At 42.5% G+C, this 23,115-nt stretch overlaps 1 protein-coding gene across 3 annotated transcripts in view; it reads right to left on the reverse strand.

Moving 5' to 3' along the window:
* The window catches only part of ADAMTSL1 (ADAMTS like 1), an 825,910-nt gene that overhangs the window by 60,446 nt on the left and 742,349 nt on the right, over positions 1–23,115 (reverse strand). For all 3 annotated transcript variants that reach the window (XM_032477631.1, XM_032477630.1, XM_014555590.2), the window contains 2 exons: positions 14,741–14,920; positions 10,885–11,019 (listed from right to left, as the gene is read on the reverse strand). In XM_032477631.1, the coding sequence (XP_032333522.1) occupies positions 10,885–11,019; positions 14,741–14,920 (315 nt within the window). The remainder of the gene's footprint in view (positions 1–10,884; positions 11,020–14,740; positions 14,921–23,115) is intronic.

Genomic DNA, 23,115 nt, shown 5'->3' on the forward strand with positions numbered 1-23,115 from the left:
TAGCAGAGACATCTGGAACTGCATCTCATGCCAGCTGGGCTCTGTGGTTCTCAGCCCATCAAATGAGGAGAGGGGAACCTGCCAGAAGGAAACCACCACTGCCCGACTGTGGCCTGTGGGCCACGGCCCGGCTTCTCTGGGGCTGAAAGGGCTCTGAGAAGGGAAGCTGTTCCCTGTGCAGGGCTAGGCCAGGGAAGCAAGCTGCTGCTGACGCCCAGGGGCTTCTGTTGTGTGTTGGCTGTGACCCTCGAGTCCCCAGCTGGGGAGAGGGGCCTCGCACAATGATTTCTTTTATGGAAAATTTTGCACACTCAGGTTTGAGCACCTGAATTGCTCTCCTCTTGGTAAATCACAAAACGTGAGAAAAGGTGTGTGCAGCTTGGCTCCCTGTGGCCCTACATGATATGAATTTCCAGCAGAGATGCACAGGAGTCCCTCTGACTGGGCACTGGAGCTTACTCACAAACCCTTATGTATATATTCCCTGAGACATTCTAACGGGTTCTGGACCTAAAGAAGCTATACGAAAAAGTACTGAACTGCTTTTCTTAAGCCACAAATCATTACCTGTATTTTTTTTTTTTTTTTTTTTTTTTACTGGAGGTCCCTGAGGTCATCTGATTCTGATAAAAGTCCAGGGCCTTTATAATAAGATTTTCTCTCTTTCCTAGACTTCCTGGGGAAGAACACTACTCCTGTTAAGTTATGTTCACTTTTCTCTTTCAGGCCCTTGTACTTCATGGAGAAAGAAAACACAGTGGCAGGATAGAGGACAGAGTGATCCAGACTATGATCCACCTCGGGGACAGGAGACATGTGACCCATACCACAGACCTCGGCATCCTTTCTGCATAATGAGCAGGGTGCACTTGATCAGGGGCCAGCAAACATCTCCTATAAAGGGCCAGATAGGACATAATTTGGCTTGTGGGCCACATGGTTTCTATAGTAAGCACTCAGCTCTGACATATGGTGTAGAAGCAGCCACAGTCAATTCCTAGGTAGGTGAGTGGGTGTGGCTGTGTGCCAATAAGGCTGTATTTACAAAAACAAGTCGTGAACTAGATTTGGCCCCTGGGCCATAGTTTGCCAACCCTGGAAGACATTATCTCTTAAAAGTAACTATGTAATAATCCTAGAACATGATTACCAAACTTGGGTACCAGCTTGATATATTTACTTATATATATAAAATATATTATACATATATTATATATTTTATATACATACATTATATATGTATGTGTGTGTACACACACACAAACACACACACACATATCTGTATCTGACCAAGATGGAGTAACAGAGACTGGATTTACCCTCCTGACCAAAATAATAAGAAAGTGAACAAAAAATGAAGCAGTGGTTTTCAACACACCGGACATGAGGCAATGAAGGACACTGATCCCTGAGAAATGGGTAATAAAATGAGGTGAGCCCTATGCTGCCCTGGCTTTGTGCCCTGAGAAAATTTCCAGGCTGCAGCCAAGGGAGACCCAGGTGGACTCAGTGGACTTTCTGGGTTTAGGAGAAGGAGCTGAAAGGGAAAATTTCCTGTTCCCATGAGCCAGCCTGGAAAACCTCATGATTCAAAGGGCATTGGCTAGAATGTGGTTGAAAGTGACAAATACATCATTGAAACAGAATAGAGAGTCTAGAAATAAACCCACACATATAAAGACAACTGATTTTCCACAAAGGCACGACGACAATTCACTGGAGAAAGAGTAACCTTTTCAACAAACAGTAATGGGACAAGTTGTGTACCCATATGCATAAACATGAACTTTAGTATAGACCTCACACTATATATACACAAACTAACTTAAAGTAAATGAGAGAGCTAACTATAAAATGTAAAATGATAAAACTTTCAGAAGAAAATATGGGAGAAAGTCTTTGAGACTATGGAGTAAGCAAGGATTTTTTAACTGTAACACCAAAAGTATCATCTGGAAGACAAAAAAATTAATAAGTTGAACTTCATCCAAATTAAAACCTGCACTCTGAAAAACACCAAAAGAGTGAAAAGATAGCCACTAACTAGGACATAATATTTGGAAAACATTTATTTGATAAAAGACTTGTGTCTAAAATATATAAAGAACTTCCAAAACTCAATAATAAGTAAACAAAAAACCCAATCAAAAAAACACAGAGCAAAAGCTGAACAGATACTTCACCAAAGAAGAAATCAGGATGGCAAATAAGCACAAGAATAGAAGCTCGACACTATTAGGTGTTAGGAGAATACAAATTAAAATCACAATGCCATGAAACTAGAAATCAACAACAGAGAAACAAAGGAGAGAAAAAAGGAAAGCATGGAGATTAAACAATATGCTATTAAAAAACCAATGGGTCAATGAGGAAATCAAAGCTGAAATTAAAAAATACCTTGAGACAAATGAAAATGAAAGAACAACCACACAAAATTTATGGGACACAGCAAAGGTGGTGCTAAGAGGGAAGTTTATAGCGATACAGGCCTTCTTCAAAAAAGAGAACAAAAACCACCAAAAGGCAGCAGAAGGAAGGAAATTATAAAGATCAGAGAGGAAATAAATACAACTAGAGATTAACAAGACCATAGGAAAAAATCAACCAAACCAAAAGCTGGTTTTTTGAAAAAGTAAATAAAATCGACAAACCTCTGGCAAAACTCACAAAGAAGAAAAAAGAGAGAGCACAAATTAGCAAAATAAGAAAGGAAAATGGAGAAATTACAACAAATAAAATAGAAATACAGAATATCATATGAGAATATTATGAAAAACTATATGGAACCAAACTGGATAACCTAGAAGAGATGGACAAGTTTCTGGAAACATACAGTCCACCAAGACTGAATCAAGAAGAAACTGACCACTTGAACAAACCGATCACTAGAAATGAAATCAAAATAGCAATAAAAAACCTCCCTACAAATAAAAGTCCAGGACCAGACGGCTTCACCGGGGAATTCTACCAAACATACAAAGAAGAACTCATACCAGTCCTTCTCAAACTCTTCCAGACGATTGAAAAGGAGGGAATACTCCCAAACTCATCCTATGAAGCCACCATTACCCTGATACCAAAACCAGGCAAAGACACTACAAAAAAAAGAGAATTATAGGCCAATATCACTGATGAACATAGACACCAAAATCCTCACCAAAATTTTAGCAAATAGAATCCAACAACACATAAAAAAGATTATACATCATGACCAAGTGGGGTTCATCCCAGGGACACAAGGGTGGTTCAACATATGCAAATCAATCAACGTAATACCTCACATCAACAGGAGAAAGGACAAAAACCACATGATCATCTCAAAAGATGCAGAAAAAGCATTTGATAAAATTCAACACACATTTATGACAAAAACTCTCGCCGAAGTGGGTATAGAGGGAACATATCTCAACATAATAAAAGCTATATATGACAAACCTACAGCCAGCATAGTACTCAACGGTGAAAAACTCAAAAGCTTCCCACTAAAATCTGGGACAAGACAAGGATGCCCACTATCACCACTCCTATTCAACATAGTCTTGGAAGTCTTAGCCACAGCAATCAGGCAAGAGAGAGAAATAAAAGGGATCCAAATTGGAAAAGAAGAGGTAAAAGTGTCACTATATGCCGATGACATGTTACTATATATAGAAAACCCTAAAAGGTCCACACAAAAACTACTAGAGCTGATTGAAGAATTCAGCAAGGTGGCAGGTTACAAGATTAACCTTCAAAAAATAGTTGCATTTCTTTACACTAACAATGAATCAACAGAAAAAGAAAGTAAAGAAACAATCCCGTTTACAATAGCACCCAAAGCGATAAAATACCTAGGAATAAACCTAACCAAGGAGGTGAAAGAATTATACGCAGAAAACCAGTGATGAAGGAAATTAAAGAAGACTTTAAAAAATGGAAAGATACCTCATGCCCTTGGATTGGAAGAATCAATATTGTTAAAATGGTCACACTGCCCAAGGCAATCTACAGATTTAATGCAATCCCTATCAAATTACCCAGGGCATATTTCACAGAACTAGAACAAATCATAATAAAATTTACATGGAACCATCAAAGACCTAGAATTGCCAAAGCATTACTGAAGAGAAAGAAAGAGGCTGGAGGAATAACTCTCCCAGACTTCAGACATTACTATAGAGCTACAGTCATCAAGACAGCATGGTATTGGTACAAAAACAGACATATAGACCAATGGAAAAGAATAGAGAGCCCAGAAATGAACCCACAAACTTTTGGTCAGCTCATCTTCGACAAAGGAGGCAAGCCTATACAATGGAATAAAGACAGTCTCTTCAGCAAATGGTGTTGGGAAAACTGGACAGCAGCATGTAAAACAATGAAGCTAGAACACTCCCTTACACCATACACAAAAATCAACTCAAAATGGATCAAAGACTTAAACATATGACAAGATACAATAAACCTCCTAGAGGAAAACATAGGCAAAACATTATCTGACATACATCTCAAAAATTTTCTCCTAGAAGAAATAAAAGCAAGAATAAACAAATGGGACCTAATGAAACTTACAAGCTTCTGCACAGCAAAGGAAACCAGAAGTAAAACAAAATGACAACTTACGGAATGGGAGAAAATTTTTGCAAATGAAACTGACAAAGGCTTGATCTCCAGAATATATAAGCAGCTCATACGATTTAGTAAGAAAAAAACAAACAACCCAATCCAAAAATGGGCAGAAGACCTAAATAAGCAATTGTCCAAGGAAGACATACAAATGATCAATAGGCACATGGAAAAATGCTCAATATCACTAATTATCAGAGAAATGCAAATCAAAACTACAATGAGGTATCACCTCACACCAGTCAGAATGGCCATCATTCAAAAGCCCACAAATGACAAATGCTGGAGAGGCTGTGGAGAAAAGGGAACCCTCTTACACTGCTGGTGGGAATGCAGTTTGGTGCAGCCACTGTGGAAAACAGTATGGAGATTCCTCAAAAGACTAGGAATAGACTTACCATAGGACCCAGGAATCCCACTCCTGGGCAGAAGGAACACTACTTCATATATCCAGAAGGAACACTACTTCAAAATGACACCTGCACCCCAGTGTTCATAGCAGCACTATTTACAATAGCCAAGACATGGAAACAGCCTAAATGTTCATCAACAGATGATTGGATAAAGAAGAGGTGGTATATTTATACAATGGAATACTACTCAGCCATGAAAACCGACTACATAACGCCATTTGCAGCAACATGGATGCTCCTGGAGAATGTCATTCTAAGTGAAGTAAGCCAGAAAGAGAAAGAAAAATACCATATGAGATCGCTCATATGTGGAATCTAAAAAAAACCAAACAAACAAAGCATAAATATACAAAAATAGATTCATAGCCATAGAATACAAACTTGTGGTTGCCAAGAGGGCAGAGGGTGAGAAGGGATAGACTGGGATTTCAAAACTGTAGAATAGATAAACAAGATTATACTGTATAGCTCAGGGAAATATATACAAGATCTTATGGTAGCTCACAGAGAAAAAAATGTGACAATGAATATATATATGTTCATGTATAACTGAAAAATTGTGCTCTACACTGGAATTTGACACAACATTGTAAAATGATTATAAATCAATAAAAAATGTTAAAAAAAAAAACCCACAATGAGAAACCACTACACACCTAGTAGAACGTTTGAAATTAAAAAGATGGACTATAGCAAGTGTTGGTCAGAATGTGAACTAGAACTGTCGGGCACTGCTGGTAGGGATGTAAAGTGGGCAACCACTTTGGAAAACAGTTTGGCTATTTCTTAACATGTTAAACATCTACCTACCATATGATCCAGCTATTTAACTTTTAGGTGTTTAATCGAGGGAAGTGAAAGCATGTGTCCATACATACGGAAGCTTCATTTGTAACAACCAGAAATGGGAAATGGTGTCGCTCCACAGGTGAGTGACTGAACAAGCTGTACTGTATCTGTACCATGGACACTAGTCAAAAATAGAAAGAAATGTGCTACTGATGCAAGTTACAATACGGACAAATGTCAAAATAATGATCCTGAGTGAAAGAAGCCAAATCTCCCAAAAGTATGATTCTTTTTATGTAACATTCTAGAAATCCAATCTAATCTATACTGACAGCAGATCAGTAGTTGCCTGTGGTGGGAGTGGGTAGGGCAGGGGTGTGAAGGAACAATTACAAAGGGGCACAAGCTAACTGTTGGGAATGATGGATATGTTCATTATGTTGATCATGGTAATGGTTTCATAGGTGCAGTCATGTCAGAATATAAAATTTTAGACTTTAAATATGTATTATTTATTGTACATTAGTTATCTCTCAATAAGGCTGTTAAAAAACGTAAAAGCTTCTATGTCATATACTCCCATGTTCACAACAGCATTATTAACAATAGCCAAGACATGGAAGCAACTTAAGTGTCCACTGACAGATGAATGGATAAAGATGATGTGGTATATACACACAACGGAATACTACTCAGCCACAAAGTCAAATGAATTTTAGCTATTTGCAACAACACTTATGGACCTGGAGGGTATTATGCTTAGTGAAATGTAAATCAACTATACTTCAATAAAAAATTTCATATCAAGCATACCTATATATTGGATGTTAAAAATCAATAAAATAGGTTAAATACCTATTAAAAAATGGACAAAGAACCTGACCAGGCAATTCATAAATGAATGTAAATGACTGATAAACATTAAAAACAAAATTATTGAAAAATCATAATCAAAAGATAAAAATTATACCACTTTTTGTATTTTATACTACTGTATATTCACCAATTAAAATGGTAAATGTAATAACTCTTGGTTATTGTTGATAATATTTGGGGGAAATGGGAATTCTCATATAGTGCTGGTGGATATTAACAGGGGTAAAAAACCTTTTTCGAGGGCAATTTGACAACATATTGTAAAAATCTAAAATATACAAAATTCTTGCAACAGTAATCCCACTTCTAGAAATTGATTCTAAATAAACAGGGATGTACACAAGTATTTAGGATTAAGAGTATTCATCATATCTATGTTTCTATATTAGCAAAAGATTGCACAGAATTGGGAAGTTCAACATTAGAGAATTTGTTGAATAAGATATGGTACCTCCTACCAGTGCAGCCATCAAAAACAAAATTATAGAAAAATATTTAGTGACAATGATTGGAAGACGGTTGTTATATACCATTAAGTGAAAAAAGTTACAAGTAGTATTTAGAGTATGATTTCATTTTAGACCAAAAATACATATAATGTATATATTAGTGGCCAGGAAAAAGATAGTTGCACTGGTTACCTCTGGGCTAGGTAATTATAGATCATTTTCATCATCTTTTTGCTTCTATTTTTAACTGCTCTACAATGAAGATGTATTGCTTTTAAAATAAAAACTCCAATACAAGTTATTTTTCAAAAAATATCAAAGTTAATGCCCTATAAGTGGTACTGTGAGAAATATTAGTGTTGGGCCTTAGTGGCCACAAAAAATATTGAACAGAAGGCTGCAAAAGGGTGCTTTGGGGAAGGCATTTGATGCTGCTGCTTTAAAAATGGAGCCCTGCAGGGTACCGCTTGGGCCTGGAGGTGGAGGCATGGGCATTGGCCTTGCCCTCCAGAACAGCTGGTGCAGTTTCGGCCTCCCTGCACAAGGGACAGCTGGAAAACAAGGACAAAAAAAAAATGAGGACTTGTCTTGCCTGGGACAACAGATTCAGTGAGGCTGGGTCCACTCTGCACAGCTGAGCCTCTACTGGATATTTTCCATGTCAGAGAGCAGAGTGTGAGGATGGCAAGGGACTCACTAGTCCCAAGTCTTCATTTACAGTTATGGGACGTGAGGCCAAGATGAACCCATGCATGTGTCACTCAGTGAACACTCCTTCTTGAAAGATGCAGCAGTGGCTTGAAGTGAAATCAATGCCAGAGTGTCTGAAAACTGAAACAGCCCTTTCTGCAACAGACGCACCTACTGGGAGTCTCAGCACTCAAATCTTTATGGAGAAGAGTTAGCTCTGACACATGACTTTAAAAACCCCAAATCTCCCTTCTCCCCTTCCTCCCACGAAACCATAGAATCAAAGCCCATGAGTTATTGTCCCTGTGCCACAGAATCACGGAGTTCTTTCAACGTGTTGCAGCCAAATACCTCGTAGATGGGAGAAATACACAGCAGTCTCTATATTTACTGGCTGCAATGGCGCTGGCAAATGGCTTTTCTCCTGTGTATCAACTGCCAGTGTGCTTCGTGGGAATGTTAAGATGAATTCCAAGTCAGAGCCTGGGCTGAGTGAGTGCCATGGATTGATTAGGGGTGACTTGGCTGTGGAAGGGGTGATTAACAAGGCTCTTTGCCACATATTTCCATCCTGATCTAGAACATCTGTTACCCTCAAAGTAGTGTTTCTTCATTAACTCTCTCCCACTACTGATTACTCACTCTTATAGAATGTCAGACTCATCTTTCAAATATTACTTTAACTGCATCAGTCTCCTACTTAAACACCCTCTGAAGATCTTTCCACACAGCAGATCTATTTCCACAGTCTAATAATCAAGGTCCTCCGAGATTGAATGCCGTTTACCATTCTACGTTCCGAGCAGCCCTGTGCAGAATCTCTTCTTTGGCCTCTCTTTGGCCTATTTCATACACCCAGAATGCACACTCTGGTCTGAAAGGACCACCAACAGGAGCCAGGGATGGGAGCCGGTCCAAACGGGAAGGAACAAACTAACAGATCAGGATGAGTCACTAGCCGGGAGGCTCGAGATAGAAGGAGGCTCTTAGAACATTTGTGGTAAGGGCTGGAGTCAAACCTGAGTGGACAAGCTCTGGCTGAGGCTTGTTCCTTTAGAAGGCCTACTTTCTACCCCAGTTTAGCTGCCTATCATCAGTTTTAAAGGAGAGGATTTTACAGCTTTTTCTGAGCAGATACCTGATATACATCCCACACTTTTCATCTCTGGGCTCATGGCATCTTCCTCACCGTGAGTGCCTGTTTCCTTTTCTTTGTGCCTATTTGAATCCCCACCCCAATTCCTTCAGTGCTCAGCTCCAAAGCCTAACAATGAGGCTATGTCTCAGTGACCTTCTTCTCAGAGTCCTGGTACTTGACATCATTCCCTAATTCATCTCCACAATTCCACATGGATCTCTCCTAGTTCTATAGTGTTGGCAAGATACTGACATTGACCACTAGAGTCCATTTTGCCCACGCAGTTACTTTCAGGGGCTTTATGGATACTGACTCAGTGGTTTATTCAAGTAGAGCAGTCTGTGTACGAACTAAGGCATTAAGATATCTCTTAATGGTCAGATTTAAATACCAGTCTAAGGTAACAAAGCCCCATAAACTGGAAATGGAATGCAGCAGCATAAAGCACACTGAATTCTTATTGCCTAAAATGAGACAAAATATTATTCCAGAATACGGGAGAAAGAAAGTAAAGTGGAAAAATATGAGCAGGTTAACTTCTCCAGGATGCTGAATGGCACCGAGTGACCCAAGAGTTACTGATTTTGAAAATAAACTGTTGCTGCACACCCTGCTAGTGACTGGGCTATGATAAATAGTTATGACAATCTCTCAGAGTGACGGGTCTAAAATAAAAAAGGTTTACAATGCACACATTTAATCTGTAATAAATTTACCACTAGATGCACCCTCTGACACCCCTCCCCCCCGCAAAAGAAGCAGTTTTAAACTGTGAATTCTGATCAACACGACGTGGAAACACTCAATGCCAAGTTCCTGTAAGTTATGAGAAACAGAATAGGGCTGCCTTTTACTCTATCTGTGTCTTATTTTCACCCAGATCAGGAACAAAGAAATCAGAAGCTTTTTCCCTATGCTCATATGCATTCTTCGCTAATTTCAGATAACAAAAACTGAAGGTAATCTTCCTGTGTTATCGCCCTAAAGATACCAAGCCTTGTAGCCATGTTATCACTAGTATGACTGGGAACCCATGGGCCTCCTGTTCCCTGCTAGTGGGTGAGGGTAAGGGTAGAGGTAGAGGAACTTTCCACACTGAACCAAGGGAATAATTCTGGTTACCACGACCAACATCTGGGGCCAAGACTTCCTCCATTTTGTGGACCTGATTTTCCCAGGCCTTGAAGGCCAAAGAATTCTTTTCCATCCCGACCATCTCCAGAGGTCATGCTGGGATTGTAGAGGTTGTTCTGGCATCTCCGTGGTCCTGGTGTGAGGGGCCCAGGACCTGGATACAATTCTCTGCTACACGAGGGCACCGGCCATGTGGGCAATAACTGGGTGAAGGTTCCCAATGACAGATTCCAGGGAAATTGTACCTGATGGCAACCTGATGGCATTAAACACTTGCCTTGAGGAGTCTGTCTGGGTTGGTATTAAGCCCTACCTACTGAAGGAGGCTTAAATAGATTGCCTGGCCTTGGAGAGGTACTGATAATGCAGTTTTCTCCTTGAAAGCTGGTTATAGCTCTAATTTAGGTAAGAGGAGGTCATAGGGGAGTCCTGGGATACAATTGGCAAAGGGAGATGAGATACAGAAGCTGTTCTTTACTGCTTTATCGTTCTCAAAGTTCAGAGCATCAATCTGATTGAGAGGATCTGGACCGTGGCATCAGCCCCAGAGGATTCAGAACAGAGCCACATTGGACTCTGAACAAGCTGGAGTCCAGACTAAGAACTGCATTCACCTCAGATGGAAAGTCAGCCAAGTTTCCACTAGTGAGTCTGGATCCTGTAGGCAATTTAGTGATTTCCTGTTGGCCACCCCCCACTGCTGCCTCCCTCCCACCTACAAGCAGTCACCCATCCATAAATCCTGTCCAGCCCTGGATTTCTGCCTAATGTTCCAGAGGGTTGGACTCACCAAGGAGAGCGGAATTCCCAGGATCCAGGACCAGCTGTGTTCCCACAGGAGACGTCAGCACCGAAGGAAGGTTCGGTCCAGTGGCTGAAAGCATGGCCCTGATGTCTTCCAACTGCGAGGGGACGTGGGGGGGATCTGTGAGAAGGCAGATGGTGGATCAGGCAGGTTGAAGCATCACTGCTGTTTAAGGGGAGAAGGGAGAGGTGGGCATGCGTGTAAGTGTGTCTGTGTGTAAGGCGGGCATTACTACCATTGCCTTTAATATTGTTTTTCCCATAGAGAAGATGTTCCTATCAAGGTGAGTCAGAATTTCAAACATATTTGGTGCCTGAAACAGTAAAGTTAGTAATAAGCATCAGGCATGTTGATTTCTGGAACCCCTCACTGTATACCACTTATACCGCGGTGCCACTGGGCACGCTATAGACGTGCAGGTAAAGGGAAGCACACTATAAGGACACGTGAAAAACCCAGCACTTCTTCAGCATTTACTGTATGCCAAGTCCTGTGCTAAAATATTTTATACTCCTTGATTTATTTAACTCTTAGAACATCGTTTAGAGGGAGGTACTTTCTTTTGGTCTCCACAGACGGGGATACACCACAGGAATTTCTTATGTAAAAGGATCCTGTGAGTGTTTTTTTCTTTGAAGAAAAGGGTCCAGAAAATTGTGAAGCTGGCAATTTGCTTTGTGATGTGGATTTTTATGCCCAAGTAGGACCAGATAAGGACAGGGATGACTTGTTATTCAAAATCTTATAAGGAGTCAGGGCTGACATCATTAGGAACCAGTTAACCAGAGCTAAAAGTGACAAAAATGGGGAATGTGGTGACTTGTTCACTATTTCCATATAACAAATAAAGAGGCAGGGACCGGCTAAATGTAGTGGTAGGATGACCCCAGGTTCTCCTGGGAAGGAAGCAGGAGCCCGTCCCCCTCTTGCTGCGTCTCCTGCAGCACTGCAATTCACATTCCAAGGCCAAACCCCCAGCCCTTTTTCTCTAGAGCACTTGTTGCAGTGGAAAGAGAAGCAGGAATGCTGCCCTCTAATTGATGGTCATTTCAGCAGTGTTCAGTGAGGGCCTACTGTGTGCTTGCCACCTTGTTCAGTACTTGTTAGGGATGGCAAATAAATCAGTCACAGTGCTGTTTGAATCTACTTCAAGCCTTGGTAAAAGACTTTCACATACAGAAAACAATGATGAGCTTGATATATATAATTTAAACATTATAAAAACATTATATATATATAATGGATAATCTAAAAATATTCTTTACATGGTATACTGTAAAAACATCATGACTGGATTCAAGGACCCTCAGTGTGAACTCTGGCTCTTTTATTCACTAACTTGGGCAAGTCACTTATTCCAAGCCTTAGCTTTCCTCATCTATAAAAAGATGACAAACCTCATCATTCCCAAGGTCTCTTTCTACTCTGAAACACCGTGATTTTAGTGGATAGTGACAGTTTATTCACACCTAGACTTTCCTCCTCTCTTCCTTTTTAATATTCCCTCAAAAACATTGAAATTGAATATTGAGAGACATGGAATTCCCTCAAGACTATTGAAATTGAGTAGTGAATATTCCTTCAACAATATTAAGCTCAAGAAGCCTTTGTTTATTTAGTAAGACACAAAACGGGAGGTTATGTCCCCTCTTCAAAACCATCGATCTTTCTGAGCCAAATGTCAGCCCCGCCGGACGCCCTCACAGCTTCTATCATAATTTACTTTTTCAAGGCATATCCAGACAATCTTCCTAGGGGAACTGTAAATTCCCCAAGGACAGAAGTCACCACTTGTATTTATCCTAAAGCTCTACATGGGACTTAGAGGCAACCCTTAATGAATATTCGTCCAATGGGTATATGAATGCAGGAATGAGAGTCAGCCTCACGACACTTCAGGTCTCCACGTTACAGGTTAAGTCACACACTGTGGCATCAAACCTCAGCTTTACACAGGAAATCCCTCATTTAAAAATGAAGTCACATTTTGGGCTGATTTAAAAAAAGAAAAACATTACTCCTAGGTCTATAAAGTACCTATAAAAATGAACAAACTGATGAATAAAACCAAGACGTCTGATTGAGGAAAGCCCTAAAATTAAGGATCTAAGTAGTGATTTTTCCCCCATCCAGTTTGATTAAAATAGGAAGCCATTACGCTCTCCAAACGCCACGTGCACGGTCACAGCGAATTGGAGCTGGAACGCGGCAGCCCCGGCTCCCGGAGCCGGCACACTTCATCAGCGGAGCTGCAGTGGCTGCTACAGGTCCCATGCTTTCATCTCTGCTAGCAGAGGCCACGAGGAAGGGCTATTAAGGAGGAAAACCCCATGGCAGGCACCGTAACTCAGTGTGGGGCAACAGTCTCTGGGCCTCGGGCTCCAGACTAGCAGCGCAGCCAGATGAAACCCAACACGAAACAAATGACATCCTTCATGGAGCTGATTTTCTGTGGCTTCTTAAGATGACTAGAGGTTTATGCAGCCACTGGTGAGATGAAAACCCATCTGGGCCTCTCTGAAATCTGAGCGGGCAGGGGCTGGAGACTCTGTGCTTTGGTATATCATCAATTTGGGGTGGGAAAATACAAGCATACATACAGTTTACTTATTTTCCCTGAGGAAGTCCATCATGTGTGTGTGTGTGTGCATGTGTGTGTGTGTAATTATTCTCACATTTTCCTTTTTTCCCCTAAGAATGATGGCTTTCTCTTAGATAGCTAGCATAAGTGCTCTAATAATTGACTTTTTTTTTTTTTTTAAAGTAAGACAAAACAAGCTTCTTTACCGCATCCCACTAACTTCCAGACTCTGTGAGGAAGAGAAACAGAGGGTTCCTAATCCAGGGGACAAAAGGGTTATAGCTAGAATTCAGCCTCGGGCATCAGTGAGTGTTGGGTGGTGTCCCAGCAACTGTTGTTATTTTAAAATAACTATTTTATGCCAGGAACTGTGTTAGACTCAGCGGTTCTCATGTTTGGGGGTGCTAAAGTCTGAATGTTTGTGTCCCCCAAAATTTGTATGTTGAAATCCTAACCCCTTCAAGGTGATGGTGGGGCCTTTGGGAGATGATTAGCTCATGAGGGTGGGGCCCTCATGATGGGGACTAATGCCCTCGGAAAAGAGACCCCAGAGAGCTGGCTCTTCCCTTCTGCTACAGGAGGGCACAGCAAGAAGCCATCACCCCTCAGCCAGGCAGAGGGCCTCCACCATAGCTCCACCATACGGGCACCCGGATCCTGGACTTCCAGTGTCTCTCAGTTTCTGTGAGAAACAAATTTCTGTTGTTTCTAAGCTACCTGGTTGGTGGTGTTTTGCTATAGCAGCCCAGATGGACTAAGACAGGGGGTACAAGTGTGGACGTGAGGTGGGCTGGACCATGAATGAACTTCCTGAAATTATTTGAAAAATTTTGCTTGCATCAACTTTTCTGGAGAAGGTCTTCTATAGCTTTTTTCTGATTCTCAAAGAAGTCCTTAACACAGGAGGTAAGAATAACTGCTTTACTTCCATTGCCTCTGTTTGCCACATACCACCCCAAATATAGGCAGTCCTCGCACTGCAGGTTTCTACACAGAGACCAGCATCTACAGCTTAGCAAGGTTAAGTGTCTTGCCCAAGGTCACACAGTGAGTAGCAGTAGAGCCAAGGTTCAAACTGATGCCTGCTTGGCCCCAGTCTGTTTTCTCACTAGCGGATGGCCCCTAGGTGAGGGAAGAGAAGGGGTATTGATTCTACCTTTATGCACTTAACCAGATGAGGGACAAGAGGAGGTGGAGAGGGTGGGTTAGACAGGCCCCCCAGCGGGGTTCACCGGGGGCAGCCAGCCTCGAGGTGTTTACCTAGGATCAGTAGCTGGGTGTTCTCGGTCAGCTCCCCATGCAGATTGGCTGCCCGGCAGGAGTACAGGCCCTGATCCGAGGAGGACACGGCTGTGAGCAGCAAGGAGCCCTCGTGCAGATGGTAGGGGGAGCCCAATTTGCTTTTATTCCTGAACCAAGTTACTTCAGCTTCAGGCACACCTAGGAAGAAAAAAAACAAACTCATAGGCCAACACATTCAGGTGATCCCTGAGACATTTACAGCCTCTAGGCGGGCCCGCCCCGGGGCTGCCCTGCAGGAAGCACCTGCCTGGGCGTCTTCTACTGTCCTTCAGCCAAACTAAATAAGGCCTCTGACCTCTCAGCTGTCTTGAGATCTTTTGGTTTTTAAAACTGACACTGATGAGGCAGGAAGAGAGAGGCTGGTTAAAAGAAGAGGAAGGAGGCAGCTGGGAAAGGGCACTTGCCAGGATGGAAGAAGGGTACCCCAACTCTTTGGAGAAAACACCTAAGAATCAAACCTATATATCAGTGAAAATGAATGACTGAGACAGGAAACAAACATAATGAATTGACAGAGACAGGAAACAAACATAACACTCTTTTTTTCTTTTAATTGAAGTACAGTCGAAGTATATCTATGTGCTAGTTTCTGGTATATAGCATAGTGACTCAGTTTTACTTATATATATTCTTTTTCGTGTTCTTTTCAATTATAGGTTATTATAAGATACTGTGATATCTTCCCCTCCCCCTTTCCCCTTTGGCAACCATGTTTGTTTTCATATTTTTTTCCGTTAAGGGTTATTACAAGATATTGAATGAACATAGTTTGCTGTGCTATACAAAAGAAACTTAAAAAAAAATCTATTTTATATATAGTGGCTAACATTTGTAAATATCAAATTCCCAAATGTATTCTGCCCTCTCCTCAATCCAAGTTCACTGTTGTGAGAGTGAGCTGGGGAGAGTGTGGGCACATGAATTGGGATGGGGTTCCTGTCTTTGGAAGTCAGGCTCTGTCCTCTAGGAGTGTTTGGGACTGAATGTGTCCTCTACAGATTCATATGTTGAAGTCCTAACCACCCACAGTGTGATGGTGTTAGGAGGTGGGGCCTTTGGAGATTTTTAGGTTTAGATGAGATTATGATAGGGAAGGGGCCCTTGTGATGGGATTAGTGCCCTTGTAAGAAGACACTAGAGAGCTAGCTTGCTCATGCTCTCTCTCTCCATCATGTGAGGAGATAGCTGTCTGCAAGCCAGACAGAGTCCTTGTCAGGGACTGAATGGGCTGGCACCTTGATCTTGGAATTCCCAGCCTCCAGAACTGTGACAGACAAACTTCTGCTGTTCAAGTTACCCAATGCATTTGTTGGAGCAGCCTGAATAGACTAGGAAGGGAATGGCTTTAATTCCTGAGGAAGTTTTCCTGTGGTTAACATGCTGGAGGCTTCAGTATAGGGCAAGCCTTTGGAAGTGGAGACTTCATAGGTGGCCAAGCTCTGAGTGAGCTGAGAGTCAAAAAGTATGTGGCATTAATCCACAGGTCTCCGGGGAGCAGAAAATTCCATCCCTTGCACTATCTAGGCTGCTGACTCAGCTCACAGTATTTGCTCGTAAAATTCTTAGGACATGTATTCAGGGCATGTTTAGAATGTCAAAGCCAGGAATAGTCAGAGCCAGAACTTGAGTGCTTTCCCTGAGTTGGGGCTGGATTTTGCCCTTAGGGTGAGGGCAGCGCTACCTTTAATGGGCAGCCTACTATTGAGAATGCAGGTGCCTTCAAGAGTTACTTGTGTACCTGTTCGTTGTCGTCGATGAACACAATTACCCACAGTCCACTCTGTGACAGCCAGCTCATCAGCCCTCATTTTGGTCCCTTAAGCACCTGTGGTTCCCAAGATCCAAGTGGCAGGAAGCAGAGAGGGGTGGGGTGCTCTCCTGCTCCCTCACTACCAGTAAGCTGCCTTGTGTGAATTCACTGGTGTCCCAGCTGCCCTGCTGCTGTAGGTGGGGTTTCCAGTGGTGGAATGGTGGCCTAAGGTGTATGGCCAACGCGGTGAATCTGAAGGGCCTTTCTCCCTGTTAATGGGGAACAGAAGAGTGAAGCTTGGGTCCCCTCTTTTGTTCAGATTACCCATGATTCAGTGTGAAATCATTAGGGACTGGTTAACCGGCTGAGGAAGGAGGCAAGGCTGCTGAAAAGAGTGGAGACTTGGGTACTGCAGCCCCAGTCCCATCAGGGAGGGGCACACACTGCGATAGTTAATGCTCAAGTGCACGAGAGGGCCAGGCTGGCACTGTCTCTAGTGTACCTGGAGAAATCATGCAGGTAAAAGACAGAAGAGCTGAGTTTTCATTGCAGCACCACTAGGGAGAGCAAGAGCATCATGATGCCCGGCCGTGCCAGCTAGGACTTTGGACCCTGAGATCCAGTTTCATGCCGGAAAAAAAATTCCACAGTATTCAGGGGAAAGCCTCTGAAAAGTAAGTTGAAGGAAACCCTCCTAGTCATTTCTCTCCTGAAAGTGCAAGGAAAAATGAGGGCCTACAAACCATCTTCTGCCAGCACTCACCCCTTTCCCTCACCGTGAACTGCCCACGTACAGCCCCGGTGGGCACCTTCCTCCGAGGAGAGCCGTGGACAGCAGGCAAACAATCCCTGATAGGAACTGAGGCTGTTCCAGAGCGAGGAGGCAGAGTGAGAGAGCTGCACTAAACGGGCTTTCAGCTCCACCAACAAAAGCTGCTGACTAAGTGAAGGGTGGGGGTGAATGCTCTCGCTCTAAGACTGTGCCCGTGGACCACGGCGTGTGCACCTCCAGGGCCAGCACTCGTGGCGCCTTCTCCACATGTCACACAGGCAGCTCCTGCTGCTCCCCTATGTGTCCTTCTCCGGTCAGGGACGGGGCCCCTGCAGGGCAGCCCAGGGGCAGAGACAGGGATGGTGAGAAAGAGGAGGAGGAGGGAGAGAGAGACAGCCTAGGGATAGAGCCATTTCTCAAGTCTCCCGGAAGTGGCTGTAAACATCTTCCAGTCCCTTCATCACTCTGTACCTCATTCCTCTGTGAGATCAAGTGTGTTTAACAGGATAACACAGGGTCTTTACCTAAAGGGCTGAACTCCTCAGGTGAGAGCAGAGGGGATCATGGGAGAAATGGAAATGTTCAGGACAACAAAGGGTTGAAGGAAGTGACCTCCAGTCTCTGTAACACTGGAGACACAGAAGCAATGGCAGTGCCAAGGAAAGACAAATGATTTAGGAATTGTTCCTTGATACATATGCTAGCAAACCTCTCTGAGACTCGGTCAAACACGGGCCTGTGTCATGAACTTGCCGATGGAGGTAGAGTTGCTGGTGTCACATTTTGGGGGAATCCTGCCTAAGACTGTGAGCCTTAGGTAGAGAATGGCGTCAAGAAGATGCTTCAGAATGACAGCCCATCCTGCCATGACTGGCTCTGACAAAGTCGGAACAAGGGAAGAGGAAAAATAAACAAGGCATCATAGAGTTCTTTTCTTTTTCTCTCAAGAGATGACAATGATGCTTCAGAAAGTATCACCAGCCCTCATGTATGCCAGAGTCCCTTGAAAACGCAGCAGATATACATGTCTGACACTGACGTTTCGAATGCCTAGACATCAGGAATGCACTGAGGTCAGGAGCTATGCCCAAGCATCCTGAACATGTCAGAGGGAGAAGGAATGTTTGCTGAGTATTTGCAATAAGCCAAACATTTAATAAGCATAATCACTCCTGTTTCACAAAGATCCTATGAAGCATTATTATCAACTCCATTTTACTAAAGAGGAAAATGGGACTCAAAGAAATTGAGAAATCTGCCTAAAGTGACTTAGTTTGGATTCCTGAATGATTACATGGGCTCAAAGCCCCTGTACTCCCCCCTACTCCCTACCTCGCCGCCAGTGACCTACAACACGCAGGTGGGGATCCGATCTTAGATACATCTGATGCCACAGATTCGCATCTTAACAAGGATGTGGCACTGCCTGCCCTTATACCAGACTGCCTCCCTCGAGAAGCTCTGATGGCTGCCTTATTATTTCTAGTGCCAAATCCTTAAATATTTTCTACCTTTGGAATTTACCTTTCTGCTGTAAATGTAACACCAAGACTATTGTTAAGAGGGAACTTTCTAGAATCCACGGGTACTGCTTGGTAGTGCCCTTGTTGTTGAGAAGCTTGGTCAGGGTGTGGAAGATTATTATTTTTTTTTCCTAGACTGTCGTGATATGACAGCACATTCTACAGACAGAAAAGTCTGAAAAATGAGAGAAAATATACTCGCACACAGAACAAAGTCCAAAGCTGTGCTGCTGACAAGTTACGGGGACAGGCTCCACACTCTGGACTCCCTGGTGTGACCTGTGTCTAAAAAAGGAAAAGGAAAAGGACCAGCCTTTACTTTTCCCCCCTGGTGACATACCTTATCAGCAACACAGTGCCCTCTCTGCTGCTCAAAAGGATCAATAAATGAGCGTAGTCATAATGGGTTGTAACTTGACATGATTATAAGGATTAGTGTCTTTAATCTCCACTGAACTGCCAGGTCGGGTGATGCTGGAATATTCTCTTTTAAAATCCCAGACAGGATCTTCTTGTTAACTAGACCGCTTGCTGTACTTAGAAGGCGCTTGCCCCATGGCAGAATCAACACCTTGAAGTAGGGCATCCACTGAAAGGTGCGCCTTGACATAAGTTTGAGAAGCCTCTTCAAGGGCTTGGTGCAAGACAAGGAAAGGCTAGTGTAACTGCAAAGGCAGCCTTGGCAATTAATGTAAAGAACCATGGAGGTCTGGAGGGCAGGTTTTCAGTCCTCCACGTTTCTGCACGCTGACTGAGGCAGATGCTGATGGCTGTTTCTTCTCCTTCCTGGGCACCCAGCCAGCCTACACATCCCAACATACCTTGCAGCTGTGAGTGGCCACGTGACTAAGAGGGACTGTGAGAAGTAGTAATGTGTGCTGCTTCCAGGTATGGCCCTTAAAACCTTCACAGCCACCCTCCACACTTTGCTTTTCCCTCTTCTGGTCGGCAGGAGTAGAGAGAGCTTCTGGGGAGACTTTGGAGGGCATGTGTTCAAGGTCACAGGGCCACCAGTGCTGTGTGATGCTGAGTGACTGTGTGGGGCAGATTCTCTCCAGCTGACTCAGGAATACTCTTTGGACTCCTACATACGCAGTAATAAACTTCTATTGTTTATTGTTTGAGTCATGATACATTTGGGGGGTCTACTTGTTACCAGAATCTAGCCTACTCTACCTAACACACTGCCTATCATTGACACCTCAACTAGTGATTTCTACATGGCTAGTCCTGGCAATTTTATCTCCTAAGTCTTCAAAAGCTTCCCTTGTTCCAAACAAACTGTACCATAGTCTAGGAAAGCATGTAATATCTAGACCTTGCCTCCTCTCCCCTACCTCCCAGCCACACATCACACTACTTTCTTTTCTGTTCTCCATACTAGAGCCACACCAGCCATATTTTACTCTTTCAGATGTAACACATTCTTTCTACCTCAGGCCCTTTGCACATCCTGTTCCCAATGATTGATCCACAGTCCTCCGTTCTACCAGCTGAGCTATCGAAGGGTGCTTCCCAATGATTGATATACTCCCTCCTCCCCCAACCCTTTATCTCTGATTTATTTTCCTGAATTCTTCTCAGAGAACAAGTATGGGACTGGTATAATGGATTGGATCACTTTTCAAGAAGAAGCTTCATCTTATTGCTTAGTGCTTTTTATGCTTAAGGGTTGGGAAGAATTTATGAGGCTGCATTTTACATGTTGAAAGCATATGTGTGCAAAAAGTTATTTAATGAAAAACTGCTAACAATTCAAACATGTAAGACATGAGTTACTTTATGTAAATTATATAATATTCTTAAAAATAGACTATTATATAGCCATTAAAATTATGTCACAAGAGAGCCATAAAAGCCACTTGAAGCATCAAAGTACAAATAGTTTCCTCTGCCATTCAGCATTACAGCTGTCAGTATTTTGACTAGAGACAACTCAAGAATGATTTCTTTGTCCAGTACATTCACAGACCAACAGTTTAATCAAAAGCAGGCTCTTTCCCATTTGTGTTGAATAAAAACTTTATTTAATAAAAAGCATAATGACAGAGATACACAAATTTATTTTAGTTAACCATGATTAACGCAAATGGTTCTACGAATAAAAATTAAAACAAAGAATGTAATGGGCATGGCCAGGTAAACACTGGACTTAATAACCTAGGATTTCCCCATCAGATTACCAAGAGTGAGTCTGCATGAAGTCAGGAGACATGGCCCTAGGCAGCATGGAAGAGTTGACCAAAGCTGGTTCAACTGTCCTGGGTTCCCCATGATAAATACTTCTCTACCTGGATTCTGGCTCTCTCAGTCACCTTCAAATGCCCAGTTCCTTGTTCTGCTGTCCTTTGCTTTCCATTCATTTAATCCTACCAATCTCAAACCTCAAGAGGAGACCCAACATGGTCCATTAGTTTGGTGCTCCATCTTCAAGGCACATGTTCCTAGTGATCAACTGGGGAGTGAGGATTCTGCACAAAGGACCCTGCCTTTGTCATCAGTGCCTGCATGGAGGTGCAACTCATTCACGGGAAGCCCTGTCAGAGGTTTCATCTTACTCCTGTCTGGGAGTACAGAGCCTGAAGGGATTGAGTTCTAGAAGCTTTCACTGATGAGGCTGGATGCACAGGCCAAAGGAAGCCTTAACAAGAAGAAGCTAAAGTATGATGAAAGAGAATGATTTATAGTTTTGGTTTTCTGGAGCTACCAGAATATTCCAGAGAAAACTAGACTTAGCTATTTTTTGCAAACAAGCTCTAGCTTAAGATCCTTCTCCTACTTACTCTAAAATGGGTTCTCTCTCGCCTTATAAATCACAAGTGGAGGTAAACCTTCCAATGATGGGGCTGAGATCTAAGATGAAGAGACCCTGAGAGGAGGAGACACCACTGTCTGTCCTTTCTGCAGACAGGGTCTGACCAGGGAAACCTGTTTTGGGTGCCAGTGTTGCCAGAGCTGCACCAGGTCTTTGCTCAAAACCTGCCAACCCCCACCTTCAGCAGGAGTTAACATAAATCTTTAAGTCACAGGGTCTGAAGATAAGAAAGGAAGCTAAAGTGAGAGATGCACAAAAACCAGATGGAACTGGGTGGAACCAAGAGGTGACGAATCTGACCTCCAAAAGACTCTGAATCTCATTATACACTGATTTTTACTACATTAGCATATTAAATGACACATCTACCAGTGGCCATGACCAGAAATGGACTAAAAAAGGATAAAATGAGGGTGGCACCCAACTCCCTCAGAAAGCCCTGCCCCTTCCCCAGGTGACTAGTGCACATGCCTCCTCCTCATCAGCCTCACTCCTCCTCCCTTTGTCTTTACTTTTTAAGAACAAATCCTTCTCTAAAGAAGATCCAGTATATATATAAGATGGGAAATGTGGTGTGTGTATATATATGAGGTTGGATGCACAAGCCAAAGGAAGCCTTACCAAGAAGAAGCTAAAGTATGATGAAAGAGAATGATTTATATTTTATATACACACACACACGCATGTGTGCACACACACACACACAATGGAATACTACTCAGCCATAAAAAAGAATGAAATAATGCCATTTGCAGCAACATGGATGGACCCAGAGATTATCATACTAAGTGAAGTAAGTCATGAAGTAAGACAGAGAAAGACAAATATCATATGATATCACTTAGATGTGGAATCTAAAAAAAATTATTCATTTGAACTTATTTACAAAACACAAACAGACTAGCAGACATAGAAAACAAACTTATGGTTACCAAAAGGGAAAGGTTGGGGAAGGGGTAAATTAGGAGTTTGGGATTAGCAGATATAAACCACTATATATAAAATAGACAAAAAACAGGGTCCTACTGTATAGCATAGGGAACTATAGTCAGTATCTTGTAATAAACTATAATGGAAAAGAAACTGAAAATATAAATATAAATATAAATATAAATATACATTATCTATCTATCTGAATCTCTTCGCTGTTCATCATAAACTAACACAACATGGTAAACCAACTATACTTCAATAAAAAAGACAACCCTTCTGCCCCACCCAAAACCAAAAAATTCCTCTCACCATGTGGGTGAGAAGTTGATCGGTGAATTTGGTTCCTGTTTTTCCATTCTTTGGCCACTGAATAAAGCTTGTGCTGCATTGATCTCAGCTTCAGTTTTGTTATTTGGGATGTGAACCTGAACAGTAAAACAAACTTTTCCTGCCGAGGCAGAGGACTTCGACTGGGCTAGGGCCCGAGTAGGGTTCAAATAACTTAATTCGTAACTGCAGTAGGGTATATCTGATGAAGAC

Source organism: Camelus ferus, chromosome 4, assembly GCF_009834535.1.
Source record: "Camelus ferus isolate YT-003-E chromosome 4, BCGSAC_Cfer_1.0, whole genome shotgun sequence".
NCBI classification, from domain to species: Eukaryota; Metazoa; Chordata; class Mammalia; order Artiodactyla; family Camelidae; genus Camelus; species Camelus ferus.